The sequence below is a fragment of the Sebastes umbrosus genome, chromosome 4 (assembly GCF_015220745.1).
Source record: "Sebastes umbrosus isolate fSebUmb1 chromosome 4, fSebUmb1.pri, whole genome shotgun sequence".
Taxonomy (NCBI): domain Eukaryota; kingdom Metazoa; phylum Chordata; class Actinopteri; order Perciformes; family Sebastidae; genus Sebastes; species Sebastes umbrosus.
This window is the reverse complement of record NC_051272.1, coordinates 32,978,366-32,999,274: the sequence shown is the minus strand read 5'-3', so window position 1 is coordinate 32,999,274 and position 20,909 is coordinate 32,978,366. Positions and strand designations below refer to the sequence as shown.

At 43.4% G+C, this 20,909-nt stretch overlaps 1 protein-coding gene across 1 annotated transcript in view; it reads left to right on the top strand.

Moving 5' to 3' along the window:
- The window catches only part of sntb2 (syntrophin, beta 2), a 30,557-nt gene that overhangs the window by 7,581 nt on the left and 2,067 nt on the right, over window positions 1-20,909 (top strand). The window contains exons 2-6 of the mRNA XM_037768725.1: window positions 8,920-9,139; window positions 10,069-10,279; window positions 11,780-11,922; window positions 12,756-12,952; window positions 20,419-20,609. Coding sequence (XP_037624653.1) covers window positions 8,920-9,139; window positions 10,069-10,279; window positions 11,780-11,922; window positions 12,756-12,952; window positions 20,419-20,609 — 962 coding nt within the window. The remainder of the gene's footprint in view (window positions 1-8,919; window positions 9,140-10,068; window positions 10,280-11,779; window positions 11,923-12,755; window positions 12,953-20,418; window positions 20,610-20,909) is intronic.

Here is a 20,909-nt window from a genome sequence, read left to right as displayed (position 1 = left end):
ATTCATAGAGTAACTGTAACTGTACATATGTAATCAACCCTCACCTGTGATTGGGCGTGGTTTCAGCGCCTTCAGCAGACACGCCCCCCAACATTTCAAAGCAGAGAATACTGCTTATTTTTTCACTATTTTGAAACCCAATTTCATACACTTGGCAATTTTTTAAATCATTCAAATTTGACTTCGTGGTTAATAACACATTCTTTGGTGTGACAAACTCAGAACACGTGTTTATTTTTGCTTTACTTGGACTTTAAGGTTTGTTGCTTTTTGAGAGTGATTTCACTCTCTGAGGGGATAGGAATGAATGGGCTGTTTCTGACCCATTAACACATGTTATACATATCTCCCAGCCTGACATGCCGCTGGTTAATCCCCCTCCCCTCGCCAGCTGACTGATAGACATAATATCCCATATGTCCAAAAATGATTAGTTGAAGCTTGCTGTCTTATTGGGTTAACCCGCTGGTCAGTGGAAGGAGACGCAGGATGAGCCCTTTGTGCGAGTAATTGGAGGAATAAAAACAGCACATACCAGACACAGAGGCTATTGATGAAAAGGGGACAGCCCTGACAAGGAACAGTTCTTTTCTTTTGTTCCGAGGCCAAAACTAGCCGGCCGTCCGTTCACTGTGTCGCTCGCTGTCCTCACGGGGCAAGATCTACCACAGAACATGAGTCTGCACAGCCTGAAATAGGCCACGTCAGTTTGTCGGCTCTGTCTCAGTATGAACTCCACTGCCTTTGATATTTATCTGCAGATATATCTCCGGTATCCAGCTGTCTAGAGAATTTTAAATGACCTTCTGAAATGGGACAGAAACTGAAATTTGAATGTGTTTGCAAGAAAATGTCGGAAATATCGGGATATTATGTTTTGTGATACTGTATCGATTCTCAAAAATATTATTGATTTTTAATTAATAGTTTACGTGCAAAGATTAACTCAGTCAATACTTAACTTCATTTGCAAAGAGATGCACCCTCTCAGTGTATGTGCCCTCTCAAAGTAGTGTTTTGATGCTATGATGTTACAGGGTCTGTGATAAATGCAAATGCAGATCCCACTGTTCTGATTGCATAAAAAAAGTAAACTTTTTTTCACTCAGATTTTATGCATATGATGGTGTGTTCTTTATACTATGACAGATTTCCTAAAATTAGATTTAAATAAATTAAATCGCAATATCTCCTTGTTTACAGTATCGCGATATATTGAATCGTAACCCCTGTATCGCGATACATATCGTATCATCAGATTCTTGCCAATACACAGCCCTAGTCTGTACCCTCACTGCAGACATGATGGGTAGACATTTGTAATCTTTAACAGTCACTACAGTTGAGAATGATGAACGTGATCATTTTTGTCCATGATCTGCTTTATCTTTTGTAGAAAGTTGGAACAAATATTCCAATACACTGAATACACTGGCCTTTAGATAATGGGCTTATGTAATTCCACGGTGTTGCAGATAAACACACTCGTGTTTTTACACTTCAACAGCATGATTTCCCAAAGGCTTTTTCTCTGATCCAGGTTAGAGGACGACAAAGAGGAGGGGGCAGGTGTGACTCTGTGTTTGAGGGATCAAGGGAATACTTTCTCTTGTTAAGATCTGTGTGTGTGTGAGAGAGAGAAAGAGAGAGTTTGTCCGTAACAGTGTGTGATTATACTGCCATGCAGTCTCGTGTATTATATTTGCACAGGGTATGGCAGGTCATTTATGCCGTAAAATAGTGACTAATTTTGAGAGATCCAGATTAAGGTTGTTATCCAGATTCATATCTGAATCACTTCATATTGAAGATTTCTCAATACAGAAGTTTATTTTAAGTCTAAAGTAGGCCTACATTAAAGGTGCTTTATACCCTCGTTGCCGCCACTCTGCACTGCGCTCATCTGGCGGTAGCCTGTTGAAGCTTTAAATTACAGTATCAGCTAGTATCATGTAAAAACTGTACTATATGACAAAGTGACCTGCCATAGACATGTTCATAATGTTATTTCACATGTTTATAATAGAGGAGGGTCCCCATGAGGACATCTATCCCACCACACACACATTCTGACACATTGGTCTCATTAGGTTTCTGGCACAAACGGACTTGGAGGGAGGGGGGAGGATGAGAGAGAGAAAGAAAGAAAGAAAGAGGGAGCAGACAAGATGAAGAAGGGAAAGACACAGAGGTAGGACTTTATGAGAGGTAAGGGAACAGAGGAAAGAGAGGGATGAAGAACAGGAGGGAGAGAGAAGTAGGTGAAAGACGGAGGACTGTAGATAGAAAAGAGAGGGGAATGAGAGAGAAGCCAGTGAAGAGAGAGTAGCAGGCCAAACCACAGGGGAATTTCTGGGCAGTTTTTTGGGGGGAAAATACAGAGGCTGGGGTCTGATTGCCTCACTTGCTGCTCTGTAAGCTATTATTTCGTTATTTCGGCCATACCATAAGATGATTACTTTTGTGTGAATCTGTGTCTGTGTGTGTGTGTGGTGAGAAACAAGAGTGGAAGGCGGTTTGAAGGCGGGTAGTATTACGGATAGCTTTTCGCCACAACTAACGCCACAACCAAATATGTGTCGAGTCAGACTCCTCTGCTTTTTTGCACTCCTCCTCTTCTACATGCTATCCTTTTTTTCCCCCTCTGTCCATCCTCTTCCCTGTTTTCCTCGTTCCCTCTGTTGCTGCAGGCACAGCGAGGTATGAAGGGAAGCAGATGAGCTGGCCTCGTGGGATGTTGGTTGACATCTCTGGGGAAACTCCTTTACACACATTAATGTGGATGCATATACAGAGGCAGAAATGTGTGAACACGCGCACGCACACACACACACATGATGAGAAGGTAGTCCTCTGTGTCCAGGCCTAATTAGAAGCAGAATTGGAGCTGAGTGAAAGGCCTGAAAGAACTAATGAGTTCATTTAACAGCACCAAAGGAGAAAGAGATAGACAAACAGACATGCAATGCAAGCAGAAAGCACTAAATCTGTCTGTAATGATGGGAATAAAACATTTTTTTATCTGAGATAGACGGACTGTGAAGAGGAAGAGTTATTAGTTCTGGCAGGAAAAACTGGGGAAATATGTATCATCGAAACGCCCCAATGCTACTGTAAGCATCCAGTGATGATCTGCTGGGGTTTCATGTATTCCCTTAAGTGTTTTCTGGGGCTCCAGAGTGCGACCATTGAAAATCTGTCAAGTGCAACTTAACATTATCATTGGTCAAACTGGTGACCCATTTTCATTCACATATCTTGAGGTCAGAGGTCAAGGGACACCGGTGAGCTTTGAACTTTGGAGCGTCATTTAGCCTCCTTCCCGACAAGCTAGCGTCATGGTTGTTACTATGGATTTCTTAGGTTTTTCTAATTTCATACGATATCTGTACCTTCACTCTACCTCTAAAACTGAAACCTGCTACAGCCTCTGAAAGACGGTAAAGTCGGTCGCGGATCTCAGGGGGTTAGAATGCTAAATTGAGGATTCGCAAATGAGGATGTCGTGTTGGGACGGCTGTGGCTCAGACATAGAGCTGGTCGTCCACCAATCGGAAGGTCGGTGGTTCGATCCCCGGCTCCTCCATGTGTTTTTGAGCAAGATACGTAACCCCAAATTGCTCCGGCTGTGCCACCGATGTGTGAATGAGTATTTAGATTAGATCTTAATGAGCAGGTTGGCTTCTTGTATGGCAGCCCCTTGCCATCAGTGTATGAATGTGTGTGTGAATGCTGACATGTAGCTTTGAGTGGTCGGAAGGCTAGAAAAGCGCTATATATAAATGCAAGTCCATTTACCATGTTTTAGTAAAACTATGACAATGTATTTGTACAACTGTTTTTACAGTTTTAGAGATTTACAGATACAAATCACTCTGCATTTATTTGTGCATTGTGTTTTATGAGACACAAGTCACATGACATTTTACGAGTCACACTCTCACTGTATTTGTGGATTGTTTTGTGAAAACAGCACGATAAGAGTCTCAAAAGAATTCACACAAATAGGTGGAGATTCACAAATATATTTCCTTTGAAAAATGCTAAGTTGATGTACAAATGATGATATACAAGTTGTAAATTAGAGGCACAGATACAGATAGAGATTCACAGATACAGATGGATATTTACAGATACAGATTTACAGATACAAATCCCTCTGCATTTTATTGTGCATTGTGTTTTACGAGTTACATAACTTGTCATTTGTTTGTGAATACTTACGACACTGTTTTGACACCATACAATGCAGCAGGTAGACACATCACAATGAATAAACCTGTGGTGTTTGTAGCATCTCAGCTGTTAAAAGAGGCTACATCCCCATGACGATGGATTTGATTTCTGTGGCTACATCAAAGATTGCAACTGCTCACAGCCCTTTCATTTAACCAAACAAACTCTTGAATAGGAGCAGATGTACAGTGGTCCACACTGCCAACAAATTACACAACAGAGCATTCATAAGCTTAACTGCAGCAGAGGGTTTTCTCAACCAAGATTCAAGAAATGTTGGTTGTGAAGTTATCTGACAACTAAATCTGAAAGATAATGACAAGAACCTAATTGTACACATTAAAATCATTGAACCGGAGAGTAAGACCTCATTTTTTGGAATCGTACCTCAAGAATGGCTGAAAAGAGACAAATAAATATAATAATAATATAATTATTAAATATATAGCTGGTAGCTGCAGGTAAAAAGGCTCTTACGTGGAAATGGTTAGAGCCCAACTTTAAATGCATGGATGGATATTACAATGGACATTTACAAAATAGAGAAGATAACAGCATATGTTAACCAGAAATTGGAATTATTTGTGTCATGCTTGTAAAACTGGGTTACAGGGTCTGAAATGAGCACCCGCCAAATGCGTGTAAATTGTTGGCATTGGTGGGTAAAATTGTCAGGCCATCCGCCACTTTGGCGGACAGGGAAAACGCTGGGGATGGGAATAGAGAACCGTAGTTGTTTGATTCCTTGGCATCTCATGCCTCCGTGACTATTGATTCCTCTTACTGATGCTTTCCGACAGTTACGCATGCACAATGACACATACACACGTTGTATCATGTTTCAGTTTGTTTGGGACCGGAGCCACGGCTGAGAGAAAAAAAATACACTCAAAAGCATGACGCTACTAAACCTGAGGGGATGCACCCTATTTTGTCCCTGATAATGCTACACTATGAACAACAAATCTGTGTTGAAATCAGCAGGAGAAGAGTTAGTAACGTTACCTGTTAGCAGCCAGTGGGCAGCACAGTCCTGCTTGGTTAAGTAAATGGAGCTACTAACGTTAAAGGAGGTGCCATTCCGTTATTATTATGAGGTGTTCAAGCTCTGCTCGGTAAAAATGACCATTGGGCGAAGGTAAATTACAACGTTATCATGATGTGTTCAAATGTAATCTCGTAAAATTATTTTTTTTGGCAAGAAACTTCCAACGTTTCCAGTTGTTTGAAGGAGCCGTTTTCACAGCAATATAAAATAGATAACTATTGTCGATTGGAGGGACATCATCAGGTGGAGGTCATAGGTTGTGAATCAACAGATTCTTCATTTCCAGTGACAAGATTAATATTTATGAGTTCTGAAAACTAACTGACCCGTAATATGAAGTTTTTCAGTGCTTACTCTTGATGATAACCTGCTGATAAACCAGTGCTGTCACGTTCCCCTTTACAGAGAACAGCCATCATTGTGAAACTCCCTGCCAATGCTGGGAAAAGAATTGTTCCCATATCCTCTTTTCCGTCCCACTGATTAAAAGGCTTGTTCTGTAAAACATTAACACATATGCACATACAGCTTTAAGTCCTACTGTACGTTTGGCTGAACCACAAAATATATCGTCAAAAAAAAAATTCTCTAAAGAAAAATCTCCCCCTGCTTCCTTTTAACAAACTAACGTACTCCTCGCTGCCATACTTTGTCTATGAAAATGTAAACATAGATTGCTGTAAACTGTTTCTTCTGATGTCACAGGGAATCAGACCCGGTGCAGGCCTTAAGAATAACTATATCGAAATAGCCAATCTTCTTTTCAATTTCCAATCTTCTTCTTTACTAATGTATATCATAACCAGTTAAAAACTTTAAGCTTTAAAGCTTTAAAGCTTCAGTAGGCAGACATATTTTGGCATAATTGGGCAAATATTCCATAATAACCATTCAGCATATTGTAATTGAAGTGTTCTGAGAGAAAACTAGACTACTGCACCTCCTCTTGGCTCTGTTTTCAGGCTTTACAAAATCTATCCCGTGACGGGAGACTTTGACCAATCACAGGTCATTTCAGAGAGAGATCGTTCCTATTGGCTGTGCTCAGGCTGGTAGGCGGTGCTTGGTATTTCCTCGACAGATCTCAACATGGCTGCCGGGTCACAAACTTTCTCATTTTACAGCTAAACAGTACACTACAAGATGATTCTGAAAACATTTGAGGAGAGAAATATGCATTACAGTAACAGAATTGATTATTGATTCATATTTGATCAGCGCTGCCTAGTGTGACCGTTTGATTGGAATTTGCGAGTGATTGACAGCGGGCTCTAATTGACGGCAGCTGGACGGCAGACTCCAGATCAGCTCTGACTGCTTGTTTTCCTCCGGTCTGTGAAATCTTGCAGATGCTATTAGGAGCACCGGAGGACAAAGAGACACATGATTTTTTTCAGATTACCTGTCTCATGCGCTACTATCAGGATATAGTGACCGTTTTATAAAAATAACTTTATTAAATAATATTTGCTCCATTTCTACCCACTGCAGCTTTAATGTATTGGGGAGTAGTATTTAATTCCAACTTTGACATTTGCTATGAGTGATTAGTTTTTCATTCCCTGTAAACTACATCCCAGTTCTTTATTTATTGTGGTCATAGTCATGAAAGTAGTGATAGCATTATTAACAGGAGGATTATAACTACTATTGGTAATAACTGTAGAACTGCTAACAGATGACTTGAACACCGATAACCGCTGCACAGCGACGCTCAATGAGCTGTTCGTTTAGTATTTCAAGATATAAACATCTGTGACCACAGAGAGCCCTGGGTCTGCTCTGCGGACGGAAAATATCTCGGCTGAACATCTCTGCAGCAGATCTGATTATTAGGCTGAAAGTGGGGCTTTGCAGCAGAGAGACATCCTCTTCCATATGACCCTCAGACATAAACATGGGCATTCAGGAATGCTCTCACACTCACTTACTTACTCCAAACCACTTACGTTTGCAGAAATGATCCCCAGACCTTGTTGGTATGGGCGGTGTGGTTATGAGGGCCGGTGAAATGAGCCTTCAGCATCTTGGCTCGTTGCCTCTGCATTACTACCGGCCCTGCCCTTCACTCTGAGTCATACGCAGCGTAATGTACACACAAGCGTGCAGGGACTCATGCATTGTGCAGCTCGCTCTGCTTCTATGGTTCAGTCATAAACTCTATGTAAATCTTACTGTCCTCATTTTAGAGTCAAGCACATTGCCGGAGACTTTACTTTATCTTCCTATAGCTCTCGTGTACTGCACACATACTCACCCACACACACACCTTCACAAACCAAATATCTCAGTCAACATTCAAGAATGACCTCACCTCTTGAGAGTCTTGTCTCAGGTTTCATAAAACGACTCAATGGTCCAACACACACATACCCAGAGTTTTTGTCTCTTTCATTTCTCATATTCACGACTCAAACTTCTTGTGCACACAAGTAGACTATGAGGGAATGTATTGGATGAAACACCGAGGAGATAAAATGAGCATGTGCAAGGGAAGATAAAAGAGTGTGAGAGGGCACGTGACTGTGTACCGGTGGGGGTGGGAGGTGTATGAGGAGGTGTATGAGGCTGCGGGTCCAAATTTGGAAAGTGAATCCATCACATCCGAGCGAAAGCCATTGTTTTACAAACAGCCGACCTGCCAAGCTCACAGCTGTACAGCCAAGTCAGGTCTTATTTCTCTAAGATAATTTCACCCAGGGGACCACTGTGTCCTTTTAAGACATGCTGGAAGATAGCAGGGAACTGTTTACATTCCGAGTTCTTGGCCGGTATACGATCAGTGTCTTTCCCATTTGAATAACTTACTGTATGAATAATTGCTGTATGGTATGATTAAACTTTAGCTCGGACAAACACAGGACATAATCTATTTTCCATCCCACATGAATTTACAACGGATTGTTGACAGAATCAAACCCCGGCTTTCTCCAACCATGTTTAAAAAGTCTAACCCTAACTGGGCCCCAAAGTGTATTTAAAAGCAGATTGAATGCCGACTTCTTTCAGAAAACTTCCCAGAGTGTTTCCTTATGGCCTGGTTTATGGCTGGCTGCACCATATATCCTGAGTGACCGGGTGTTATTGAGTGGAATCCCACAGATGGTCGAACTATCAACACACACAGTTTCCTCAAGATCTGTAGATATTTAACAGCTGCCCCCTGACAAACTAGCAAAGTGACCTGTTTTATTCTGTTATGATGAGAAGTAGAGTATCTGTGGATTTCACATGTTTGTAAAAGCTTTTGCTTAATTTGGCCAGTTAGGAATGATGTTTGGGAGCCAAATGTCAATGACTTGTTGAATCATCTTTTCTGATCTAGACGTCCCACAAAAAAATGATTGGGTTGTCTTATTTCACAGTTTGTGGGTTGGTAGGCACTACAGATACCCAAAATGTATGTATGTACGTATCATGATATGTCCCCTTTAATGTTGTATTTTCAACTTGTTACGCTCCCCCCTAGTGAAAAAAATAAATAAGATAAGGCTGTTTTCAATTTGAAACTACGAACATCAAATGTCGTATACTTTGTGTGGCAATGTAACCCCTGAGGTTACCTGAGTGCCTGGCTTAGTAGTGGATGTACATAGGTTGATATACAGTATATCCTCTTCTGTGCTCCTCCACAGTGAAGTACATCCGCGAGGTTTCTCCACTCTTCAAGAAGCCGTCCCTGGTGGCCGACCTACCGTGGGACGGCGTCCGCCCACAGTCACCCAGCTACAGCGGCAGCGAGGACTCCGGGTCGCCCAAACACAGCAGCTCCTCCTCCTCCAAAGATAGAAAAGTCATAAGCCTGAAGATGTGCTTCATCAGCAGGAACCTTACCATGCCAGATCTGGAGAACAGGTACGATGTGAAACGTGTATGTATGTTGAGAGAGATAGCTGAGTATGTAGGAGTTTAGGTGTAGTTGGGTGGATGGGTGTTTTACCGCTGGGTGTGTTTTTTTTTCCTGTGATCAACTTAAGATATAATGTTCATGACAATTTTTGTGTTTGTGGATATTAAATAGATGGTCATCCAAAAAGAGATCAATAAATAAATAGGAAAAATTATTCATGAGCACATAAATGTGATAAAGGACATTAATTCAACTTCAATTCATTTTTATATAGCGTCAAATCATAATAGAAGTTATCTCAAGACACTTTTCATATAGAGCAGGTCTAGACCGTACTCTAGAATTTAGAGACCCAATAAGAGATCCCCCATGAGCATGCACTTGGTGCGACAGTGGCAAGAAAAAACTCACTTTAATGAGTAGAAACCTTTGGCAGAACCCGGCTCTGGGTGTGCGGCCATCTGCCTCGACCGGTTGGGAACGTTAAAGGACGTCAGAAAAATTTGTTCCACTGTCACAGAACATGTACAGTACCAGTCACATGCCAAATGATGGCACTTCTGAGTAAGTTCTGAAAATAATATCTGGCATACCTATCCTGTTTTTAGGCCCCAAAATAATCATGAAACCTGTCAAGTGTGAATATGCCATAATTTTCTTTCGTTGGGCTAGGTTATGGACGAAGCTTTAAGGAGATTACATAGAACAATTATATATTTAACAACATGTCTCAAGTATATTTAAAAAAATTAAAAGTATTTTCATTAAATTATATCCCAAAAGACCCAACACTTAGAAAGCTTAGAAATTCTGACCTTAATAGTCCATATTTTTGTGATTGTGGTTAGTTCTTTTCCATGAGAAGTTTATATTATTGTTTAGTCCCTGAATGGAGCCTCTGATACAGTTCATACATTTCCTTTGTCCCATTCAGACTTTTGGAGCTCCATTCCCCGGACGGCCAGCACACTGTGGTGCTGCGCTGTAAAGACGGCCCCACCGCCAACTCCTGGTTCACTGCCGTCCACACCAACATTGCCGCTCTGCTGCCACACACCCTGGCTCACATCAACGCTTACCTGGGGGCCTCGTCCTCGGCCTCCACACACCCCCATCTCAAACACATCGGCTGGTTGGCTGAACAGGTATAATTCAGCTTTGTTTAGTTTTATAGCTGGAAATTGCATTGCTAGGCAACAGCTTGGTTTACTTCCTGTCAGCTGACGTCATTCACATACAGTGCAACAGGAAACAATGGGGACACATTTGGATCTGTGAAATGGTCTAAAAAGGTGATGATCCTTTTCAGTTGCTTAGAGCTTATTGATAATCTTTAAACTACGCTGTCAAAGTTAACGCGATAACGCAACTTTCCACCAAAATGTAGCTCAAGTTTGCAGAAATGTTCAGATGCTTCAACCAGGCAAGAATTATGAATTTTGAATTCTATCCTCATGTGAACCAGTACAGTCAATGGAAATCAATCATTTTTAAACATCAGTTTGTCACTTAAGGAGCAATCAATCTGTCTGAGGTTGTGAGGTTGAGTTTGAGGCAGAAGGATTAATGTTGATGGACTGTCCTGTACTTCTCATTTGTCTTCCTCCTCAAAATGCCCGGACCCGACCCACAGCTATGATTAGGGGCTGGGCAGCTATTTTTTATTTACTTTATTTCAGTTTAGGTTGCTACAGTACCTATTTCACTGCACATACACAGATCTCAAACATACAGTATACCCTAGCATTTCTGCTCTGCCTCAGCACACAGGAAGAGTGTGTTTTCTTGAAATAGCTTTAGTCCTAAATTCAGGAACAAGACTCTCATTCTGAATAATATCTTTTACTTTCACTTTGATGTAGTGTTCATTCAAGGTCATGTTGAATGTATAGATGTCTGGCTGTGTTTATCTTGACCGGGCTCAAACAGGAAACACCAATGCAAGTTAACGTTGAATTAGAGCCCACCCACTCACCACTGTTGCACTCACAAACACAAGGTCTGCTTTGATGTCTTTGCTTTTTACTGTAGCTCCACCAACACTCCAGTCACTCAGCCATGACTCAGACGATCACACATCGCCCTATTTTTACCACAATGCTATCAAAATTCAGGTCAGGGTGAGCTACTTAACTCCTCTGCAGCTGTACACTGTCAAACTCCATCACTGTACCTGTACACTGTTAAACTACATCACTATAACTGACACCAAACCTCATAGTAGTTTATACGCCATTATACTACTTCACGAATACCTGTTCCCCATGAAGCCACCTCACTATAACTGTACCCCAGACCCGGTAGTACTTTACACCCCATCAAACTACATCACTTCCTGTGATCATTAAGCCTGTGCTATTCAGTCATGTTATGATATTTTACATATAATGTGAATAGTTAGATATATATGTCATTAGTGAACATTATGGAACTGGATAACACATCTGCTTAATTTTGAAACATACACAAGCTTACTTATAATCAAAAATACACCTTTTCACGGAGTTAGAGAAAAGATTTATGGAAATACTGTAAATTACTGAACAGAACATGAAGTAAAAGATGTAATTTGGAGACTTTATGTTGCTTTCGTGTATCAGTTTAACCTATTAGTACGGACATCTCCTCCTGACTGTCTTCTTCAGGTCCAGCTGGAAGGTGGACGGCAGCAGTACAAGCCAGTGGTCATGGCACTGACGGAGAAGGACATCCTGCTATTTGAATCGGTGCCGTGGAGCAGAGAGTCCTGGTCCATGCCTCTGCTCACACACCCGCTGCTAGCCACAAGGTAAAGACAACAGACAGCAGGGCCAGACCAAAGCCAGAATGTTCATATCTTACCAGACAGGTCGGCTTTTTGTCTATCAGGAATATATCTCACGTCATGCTATGGGACCAATGAAAGTCAGGAAAATAGATCAAACATTACTTCTTTATAGATTTGACCTTTTGCTCAGAACAGTTCACTGTCATCATAACTGTGATATGGGTTGTATAAAATAGATATTTATAATTATGTTAAAATGCATTTGAATGGGACATTTTTGCAAGGTATCAGCAAATATTCAACAGCATATCAGCTGTCACAAGGAACCAGTTTAGGGTTGTGTCTAGAAGGTAACCCACAAGTTGCGAAACTCTCACAAGATGGTTAAGGTTAGGCATTTACCTCGAATAGCTGAGGTTAGGATAGGAGGTCATCGGTCAGCGAGTCTTGTGAGAGTGGGGGGTTATCTTCTAGACACAACCCTGTTTCAGCAGGCTTTCAGTTCAGTACTTTCCATCTACTGTCAACTGTTAAACAAACTGTTTTATGGTAAGTACCTGGAAGTTTACAGTTGCTCACATTAAAATCAAACTGAAAAAGAATTTGGTAAGCTGTTTAGTGTAGGAGGAGGAGAGGGGAAAACTTCAGCTGGGAACCCCCACCTGTAAAAAAAACAACACAAATGTCAACACCCAGTTCATCCTATTTAGGAAATGACACTAACTAGATCAGTCAATGCCTACTTTAATAAACAGTTTAAGAGGAGCTAAGCAATTTCATTTAGGAGTCTTGCAGATTATTTATGCGAGTGGTCTTTGAGAATGTGTCCTGTATTTTCATGTCTCTCCCTCCAGACTGGTCCATTCTGGCAGTGCCCGGGGTTCTCCCGCCCAGGGTTCAGACCTGGTGTTCGCCACTCGGACGGGCACGGGGCGGGGCATCGAGTCCCACATCTTCCGAGTGGAGACCCACTGGGATCTGTCTTCATGGACGCGAGCCCTCGTGCAGGGGGCGCACGCTGCCGCTGAGCTCATCAAAGAAGTCTCCATTGGTGAGTGTGGGTGTGTGTGCAGTAGGCGATTAGTCTGTAGTAAGACTTTTAAGTCAGTTCCAAAATTCTCTGTGGACATTGGTCTTCCCAAGCAGTCTTAAGGCTGAAACAAGCTTCTAGACAAACATGTTCGGGGGTCGTTCTGAAACGTTTGCATGGCTATTTCTGTTGTACTTATTCACCTTATTCCTAGCCCCGATGATACCTTGTATGAATTATGGGTGCAACTTCTGGTGCGTTGTGTCACTGAACCGGAACTGGTGTTTTCCGTTGTAACGGTACGCTAATCCTCTCTCCCAGAGCGATTGTATAAATAAATCTAGTAAAACATGTGTGAACACCACCTATTACAGCTCAAACAGGATAATGTGATCATAGCTCTGCCTTCTACTATGGAGGGATGGAAGGACGACCTGAAGAAGTGGCCTCAGATAACCTACACTAGCATATTTAGCTACGTTATTGACTCCGTTGCTACAGACAGTGAAGAGATGAACAATCTGAAAAGCTCTGAGGCAGATCAGTACTTCCACAGTTACAAGGTTTTGTTGTTTTCTACACACAGATAACCGTACTTAAACTATCTTTAGTCTAATGCTGCCCTGCACTCCGTTGCTACATAAACTGCCTTACATTATAAACTGTACAGAAAATAGTGAAAGTAACTGGCTGTCATTAAACCAACGCTACAATGCTGTGTCCTCCCTACACATGAAATCATAGCTGATGTTCTCCTGGCACTGCTGTCAGTCCTTTTAAGGACCTGACGTCTCTTCTCCGCTGGTCTTTCGTAGCCCAACCTCAAAGTAGGATAGGGGTTTTCCTCCGTTGGCTTTTTGTCCACTAAATGAAATGAGCACACATAACAAGGGTTTATGGTCTCTTCAAGTTTCTCAGCCACATTCTTCTGGATTCCTCGTCTGTAGGTCGGCGATGGAAACTGTACCGTTGGTCACAAGAACAATCCCTTTTTGTTTTGAGTGCATGTTCAACACACTGTTGAAGAAGACACAGATTTAGCTTTGTCTGGTTGTTAGTACAGCCACCAACAGCGCAACAAGTACCAGAGCTCCACAAGGACATTTTAGAAAATGTAAATTTAATGTTAGTTAAATATCTGTTAAAAAAATAAAGCAGGATTTGCTAAATTGAAGGCGAATTACTTTTCAAAAGAAGCGCCGTTGGCGGTTAGCCACTATGGTTAGCCACTATGGTTAGCCACTATGGTATGGTATATGGTAACCTGCCGCCCAACAACAGCTGTAACAACGAAGGACATTCTGTGGTGGAATGTGGCTACAGTATATACATTCACTCATGTGCTGTACTTGGGTACAATTTTAAGGTACTTGTACTTTTCTTGAGTATTTTCACCTAACCTTGTCTTTACTTCTACTTCACATTACTCTACATATTAGAAGGGAGTATTTTACTTTTTACTCTACTACATGTATCTGACAACTATAGTTGCAATAGTAAAAAAAAGGAGCGTAAAAGAAATGCCAGGGTTCGTGTAGCGGGGCTCTCTGACACACTGTGGATTGTTACCATTTTGATCAAATGGAAGCCATCTGTGTTGTAAGACAAGCAGGGGTTGCAAGCACTCTGTTGTGGTGTGATTGGTAGGTCTATTTATCTGTTAAATGAAAATGTTGAACACAGGAATGGAAGAAAGTTTGCTCCGGGCCGGTGGGCGGTGCTTGGATCAACTGTTTTCAACATGGCGGCCGGGTCACAAACTTTCTCATTTTACATCTAAACAATACACTACAAGATGTTTCTGAAAACATTTGAGGAGAGAAATAGGCATTACAGTAACAGAATATTGATTCATATTTGATCAGCGCTGCCTCGTTTGACCATTTGATCGGAGTTCGCGGGTTTCACGAGCAGTGATTGACAGCTGCTTAGAGACTGCCCGGCTCTGATTGGTTGTTAAATGCCATTAGAAGCACAGGAGGACACAGAGGAACGAGAGTTACGTATGTAACTACGGTTCTATGAGTTCTGGATGACTGCCAGAGGCAGTGTTTAACACTGGATGTTATCCATCTCGCGCACGCGCAGGTCGAGTATTTAATATCAACAAAGTCACATGTGACCTGGGATGACGTAGTTTATATAAGCCCACGTCATCATCAGAGATGTCCCTCCAGAATCTTCTCGCCAAGATTCCGAGTGACAGCCAACTCTGGCAGTCATCCAGAACTCATAGAACCGTAGTTACATACGTAACTCTCGTTCTATTTCGTTCTTCCTGACTGCCAGAGGCAGTGTTTAACACTGGATGACGACTACCAACGTAGTCACGAGGAAAACCCACCTCACCGGGAACGGCCTGTGGATTCCTGAAAGACCACCGATGCTACTGCATGGGGAGCAGCAACATTGACCCTGTAAAAACGGGCAAAGGTGCATGGAGTAGCCCAGCTGGCCGCAGCGCAGATCTCACTTAGAGGGATCCCCCGTAGCGCTGCCCAGAGACACTCCTGGTGGAGTGGCCTCTGATATTAAGAGGTAAAGGCAGTCCTTTTGACCTGTATGCTTCCTCAATGGCCTGAACAATCCACCTGGAAAGCCTCTGCTTGGACAGGGTGTGCCCTTTCCTATGGCCCCCATAGCAGACAAACAGACTATCAGAGCGGCGAAAGCTCGCAGTCACCTGTATATAATGCCTTAAGGCCCTCACTGGGCAGAGCAGTTCTGCTGACTTAGCATATTCACCCTGTAGGCATGAAGGGTCATAAGCTGCCAGCTCAATGACCTGATTAGAGTGGGCCGGAGCCAACCTCTTCGGGAAAAATGATGGGTTAGGCCAAAGTGCTACCCCTGTGCCATCCGAGTTCCAGCGAATACACGTTTCACTCACTGACAAGGCGTGAAGTTCACTCACACGTTTTGCTGATGCCATCGCCAAAAGGAAAGCAACCTTTACTGAAGACCACTCCAGCCCCGACTGCTCCAGAGGCTCGAAGGGGGGGAGACAAAGGGCTTCTAGCACCAGAGGCAGTTCCCACGAGGGAACCTTGACAGCCTGCGGGGGGTTCCGCCGCTGGGCTCCTTTAAGAAATCGGGTCACCAGAGTGTGAGACCCCACGGTCTGGTTATCCACTCTGACATGCCCGGCTGAAATAGCAGCTACATAGACCTTCAAGGTAGAAGGAGAGAGTTTCTTCTCCAGCAAAGACTGCAAAAAACTCAGTATTATTGGCACAGAGGCACTCTGAGGTACCTCCTCATGAACTTTACACCACTCTGAGAATATTTTCCACCTGTTGGCATACAGTGCCCTGGTGGAGGGTGCTCTTGAGTCAGAAATGGTTTGAATTACCGCCTGGTCACATACCCTTAGGAGTGGGTCCGGCTCCTCAGGGGCCATACCCAAAGCTGTAGGCGATCCGGGTTCGGATGCCAGATGCGGCCCCCCAGCTGTGAGAGCAAGTCTTGCCTCTTGGGCAGGCACCATGGAACTCCGTCCAGAAGCCTGTGCGTCCCCGGAAACCAGGGTCTCCCCGGCCAGTTTGGGGCGACCAACAGGGGTCTGTTGTTGCCGTGCTGTATTCTGTGTAGCGTTACTGCTATCAGTGGGAATGGTGGGAAGGCATAGAGGAGGCAATCTGGCCATGGGTGTGCCAGGGCATCCTGTCCCAACGGGCTTGCTGTCTCCATCAGGGAGAACCAAAGAGGGCAGTGCGTTGAGGCTTCTGAGGCAAACAGGTCCACCTCTGCTGCGCCATATCTCCTCTACCACCTCTGGGTGGAGCCTCCACTTGCCCACGGGGGGTTTCTGGCGGGAGAGAAAGTCTGCCACCACATTCTGTGGCCCTGGCAGATACATGGCCCTGAGGCTGGAAAAACAAGGGAAAGCCCATACCAGAAGTCTCCGTGCCACCTGTAGCAACCGGGTTGATCTGGTGCCCCCTTGCCGGTTTACATGGTAGACAGCTGATTTGTTGTCGGACCGTACAACAACATGCCTGCCTCTCAAATGTGGTAGGAATTTGCGAAGTGCCAAATATATAGCACGGAGCTCGAGCACATTTATGTGCTCCGCCGCTTCCTGTGCTGTCCAGAGCCCCCTTATCGCTCTGTGCTGCCATACTGCTCCCCAGCCGGAGGGCGAAGCATCGGTCACCACCACCTCGCGACGTGAGGGAATCGAACCCAATGAGATGCCCCTGGCCAGATATGCCCCGTCTCTCCATGGCCGCAATGCAAGGAGGCATCGGCTGGACACCCTGACTCTCTTGGATCTGTGGGACTTTGGATCTAATTGGAGACCATTGATCCAAATTTGGAATGGCCGTAAGTACAGGAGGCCCAGTGGCACTACTGCTGTTACTGACGTCAACATACCTAACAGCCTGAGAAACAGGCTGTACCTCAACCTCCTGTTCGTCCGGAACCGGAGGAGGAGCTGGAGTATGGCGTTTACTCGTCTTGGTGTTGGGAAGGCCAGCATATGGCGGGAGTCCAAAGTTAAACCAATGAACACTACCCTGAGCCATACGGACCACTGGCTTAACTGTTGCTGGAGCAGACTCTGAGCCTGCCCTGGACCCACTTCCTGACTGCTGGGAACAGGTGTCAGAAGCGTGGGAGGAGGCTACTAGCTCTCCCTGTCCAGGCCGGTCCTCACAGAACTGGCTACAGGAAGCCCTCGTAGACAGGGCATCCTCATCCCATCCCAGTGGGGTAGGTTTCATAGCGTGCGGGCTGTCATTCTGGGTTGCGTTCACCCTGCCTGGCTGAAGGTTAAGGAGCAGCGCTTTAATCTCAGCAAACTCTGATGTTAGCGTGTCGACCTTAGTTGCCAAACAGTCCACTTTCCTTGACTTTTTTGTAGGTGGGGCCCCCTCAGGTGGGGCGCGCCTCCGCCTACTCCGTGCATTTGAAGGTACACCCGATAGGGGCAACTGGCACTCGAGCTGCTCTTCTAGCTCAGCTAGTCGAGCTATCTTCAGCTCCCGTGGCATAAAGCTACAATTCATGCACTGACTGTCGGACAGCCCCTCCCTCAGGTGTACAACACCGAGGCATGTGGGGCATTCATCATGGCCATCAGTAGCTAGCAGTGGAGCCATGCAGGCACGGCAAACATGCTCTCCTAACATGGTGCTGCTGATATTTATAATAATTCTTAGTATTCATTTTATACTCTTATATTAATTTAATTAATTAATGTAGTTATCTTACTAATATAATGTGTTTACTTAGTTATGCAAATCATTGGTTACACTGGAGTGAAAGCACTCTCTAGTAACAGAGAGAAAGAAATTACATCAATTTGCTTAACAGCAAACTGTCTCAGTAACTAGACACTAGCTTTGAACTAGGACTGTTATTATACAAAAGACAGGGAAGATAATAACTTCCCCTTTAACAGCAGCCACAAAATAAGTTAACCCACAAGCGAAATCACTTACTGGGGAGCGGTCGCTCTATCTATCAACAAAGGAGATGTCTGCCTTAACGAGCGAAATCACTCGCTGCTGAGCAATACACACTGTAAAAGGAAATGAATTAGCCGACAACAGCCCAACGGGGCTCGTTGTCCGACGGAGGCTCGCCAATACTGTAGCGCAAACACTTAGCTCGGCGGCAATAAACAATAGAGGAGACCGAAAACAGACTCCTATCAACAAACGTAACTTAAACTCTAACGACGGGAGGATATACTCACCTTGTTATCCTAGCTCACCTGTCGTTAGCCTCGCTGAATTGAACCGGCGAAAACACCGGTGTTACAGCGTCTAAAGTGTTAGAGTGTAGCCGTGATTAACTAATCGCAGCCCTTGGAGGACGAAACCGTAGCTCCAACCATGCGGTTGCAGGGCTTTCAGCGAAAAGTCAACGGCTTATCTTTTTAATCAACCTGCATTCGCGGATTACCTGCCGCGAGAAGATTCAAGGGACATCTCTGATGATGACGTGGGCTTATATAAACTACGTCATCCCAGGTCACATGTGACTTTGTTGATATTAAATACTCGACCTGCGCGTGCGCGAGATGGATAACATCCAGTGTTAAACACTGCCTCTGGCAGTCAGGAAGAACGAAATAGAACATGACTTTTTTTCGCAGATTATCTGTGTCATGCTATGCTGTCAGGATATAGTGGCAGTTTCATAAAAAATAACTTTTTTTCATATTTTGCTCAAAGTTACCGACTGCAGCTTTAACTGGTCATGTTGAAATTGTACCAGACGTGAGCCAAAACGATAAAGGAAATTCATGCACTGATGTGTAAAAATATATATATATTGTTACAATTATAGTTTTCTAGGTAAATCTCATAATACTTCTTGATTTAGATTTAAGGTCATCCCAAGTGTTCATGTTTTTTTGCACACAGGAAACACTTCATTATATAGTGCAATACAATACAACACCACAGAGTGGATTGAGCACCTCCGGCATGTCTGGCTTATGTGCACACGTTTCCTTGTTTTGTATACTGTGTGTGTGATTTGTGTCAGTACACACAAGTTAGCAGCAGTGAGTAAGCAGACCGTTAACCAGAGGATGTGAGTTCACCGTCATGCAAGAAATCATCATGCTAACAAATGAATGTTAAGTGGAAGTTAGTTTTCCAGAGAAAATGTTTGTTCTCAAACATGAGGTCTAGGTAAGCACAGATCAAATATATATATTTTTTTACGTATATAGGCCTTTAAATGTCGGAGTACTTTGTCTGTGACAGGAAGCTCCTGACAGGCTGACTAGCAGTGTGCAGCAGCTCAGAGAGAGCAGCTCTGTGTAGGAAAAGCAGAAGTGGGAGCCAGCAGAGGGGAATGTTTCCACTCTGTGCAGAACAATAGTTGGCTGCCGGAACAGCGCTGGAAAGCCTCGGCCTTTTTTTTCATTTCTTTTTCTTCTTCCCTGTCCTGCACGCACATTCAAGCCAGTGAAGTTACAGTAATACACATGGAAGTACAGTAAATGCAATTAACTTTGGGTTGCAGCAGAGAGGAACATCCCATCCAGGTTGAATTCAGATGCTGTAAATAAACTTTGTCTGAGTAAGTTATTATTCAGGCGACAGATAGTGTCACTGCCGGGATTTGTGTTAATAAAGGAAGTTAACAACATACCTATCCGACATTAAACGTGCAGTAGGCAGAACATTTTTGGCATCATTGGGCAAAAATCCCATAATAACCTTTCAGCATATTGTAATTCAAGTGTTCTGAGAGAAAACTAGACTTCTGCTCCTCCTCATGGCTCTGTTTTCAGACTTTTTTTTAATCACATTAGCTCCATTTCTACCCTCTGCAGCTTTAAGAGGAAGAAATGTAGTCTGCTGTCAACACATGGTATGACTTCATGGTTATTGAAGTTTGTCTTTGCCGATATGTATACGTGCAGTACACATATTACTCGCAATCACCCACTGGAATGCTTCTCACCCCCGCTCACTCATACACCTGCTATTCTTCAGCTCTTCTCTCTCTCTCTCTTCCAGGTTGCACGTTGAACAGACAGGATGTTCGGCTGACGCTGCACTACGAAAAGGGCTTCACTGTGACGAGGGAGCCGGCAGATCCAGCCGGGGGCGCCGTGCTGTTCAGATACCCCTACGAGAAGCTCAAAATGTCCGCCGACGATGGAATACGCAACCTCTACCTTGACTTTGGGGGTCCAGAGGGAGAAATGGTGAGTTTAAGACAATGAAATAAAAGATATACTGTAATATTTGGTATGCTGTCACATGTCTTTTCATCATTTTATACTCCTGCCAGAGAGCAGTTGGATTAGTTCGGTATGTGACACAAAGTCATTGTAAGTTTTCATTATTGATTTATCAATCAGTTATTTTTGATTTGCTTAGTCTAAAATAATTAAATGTAGAATTTTTACGTGATTATAGCACCTTATTCTAGCAAATTATTCTGATGGCATAGGTTTTTGTAGAAAAAAAAAGATAATTCAAGTGAAAATTAGTTCAGTCTGTGG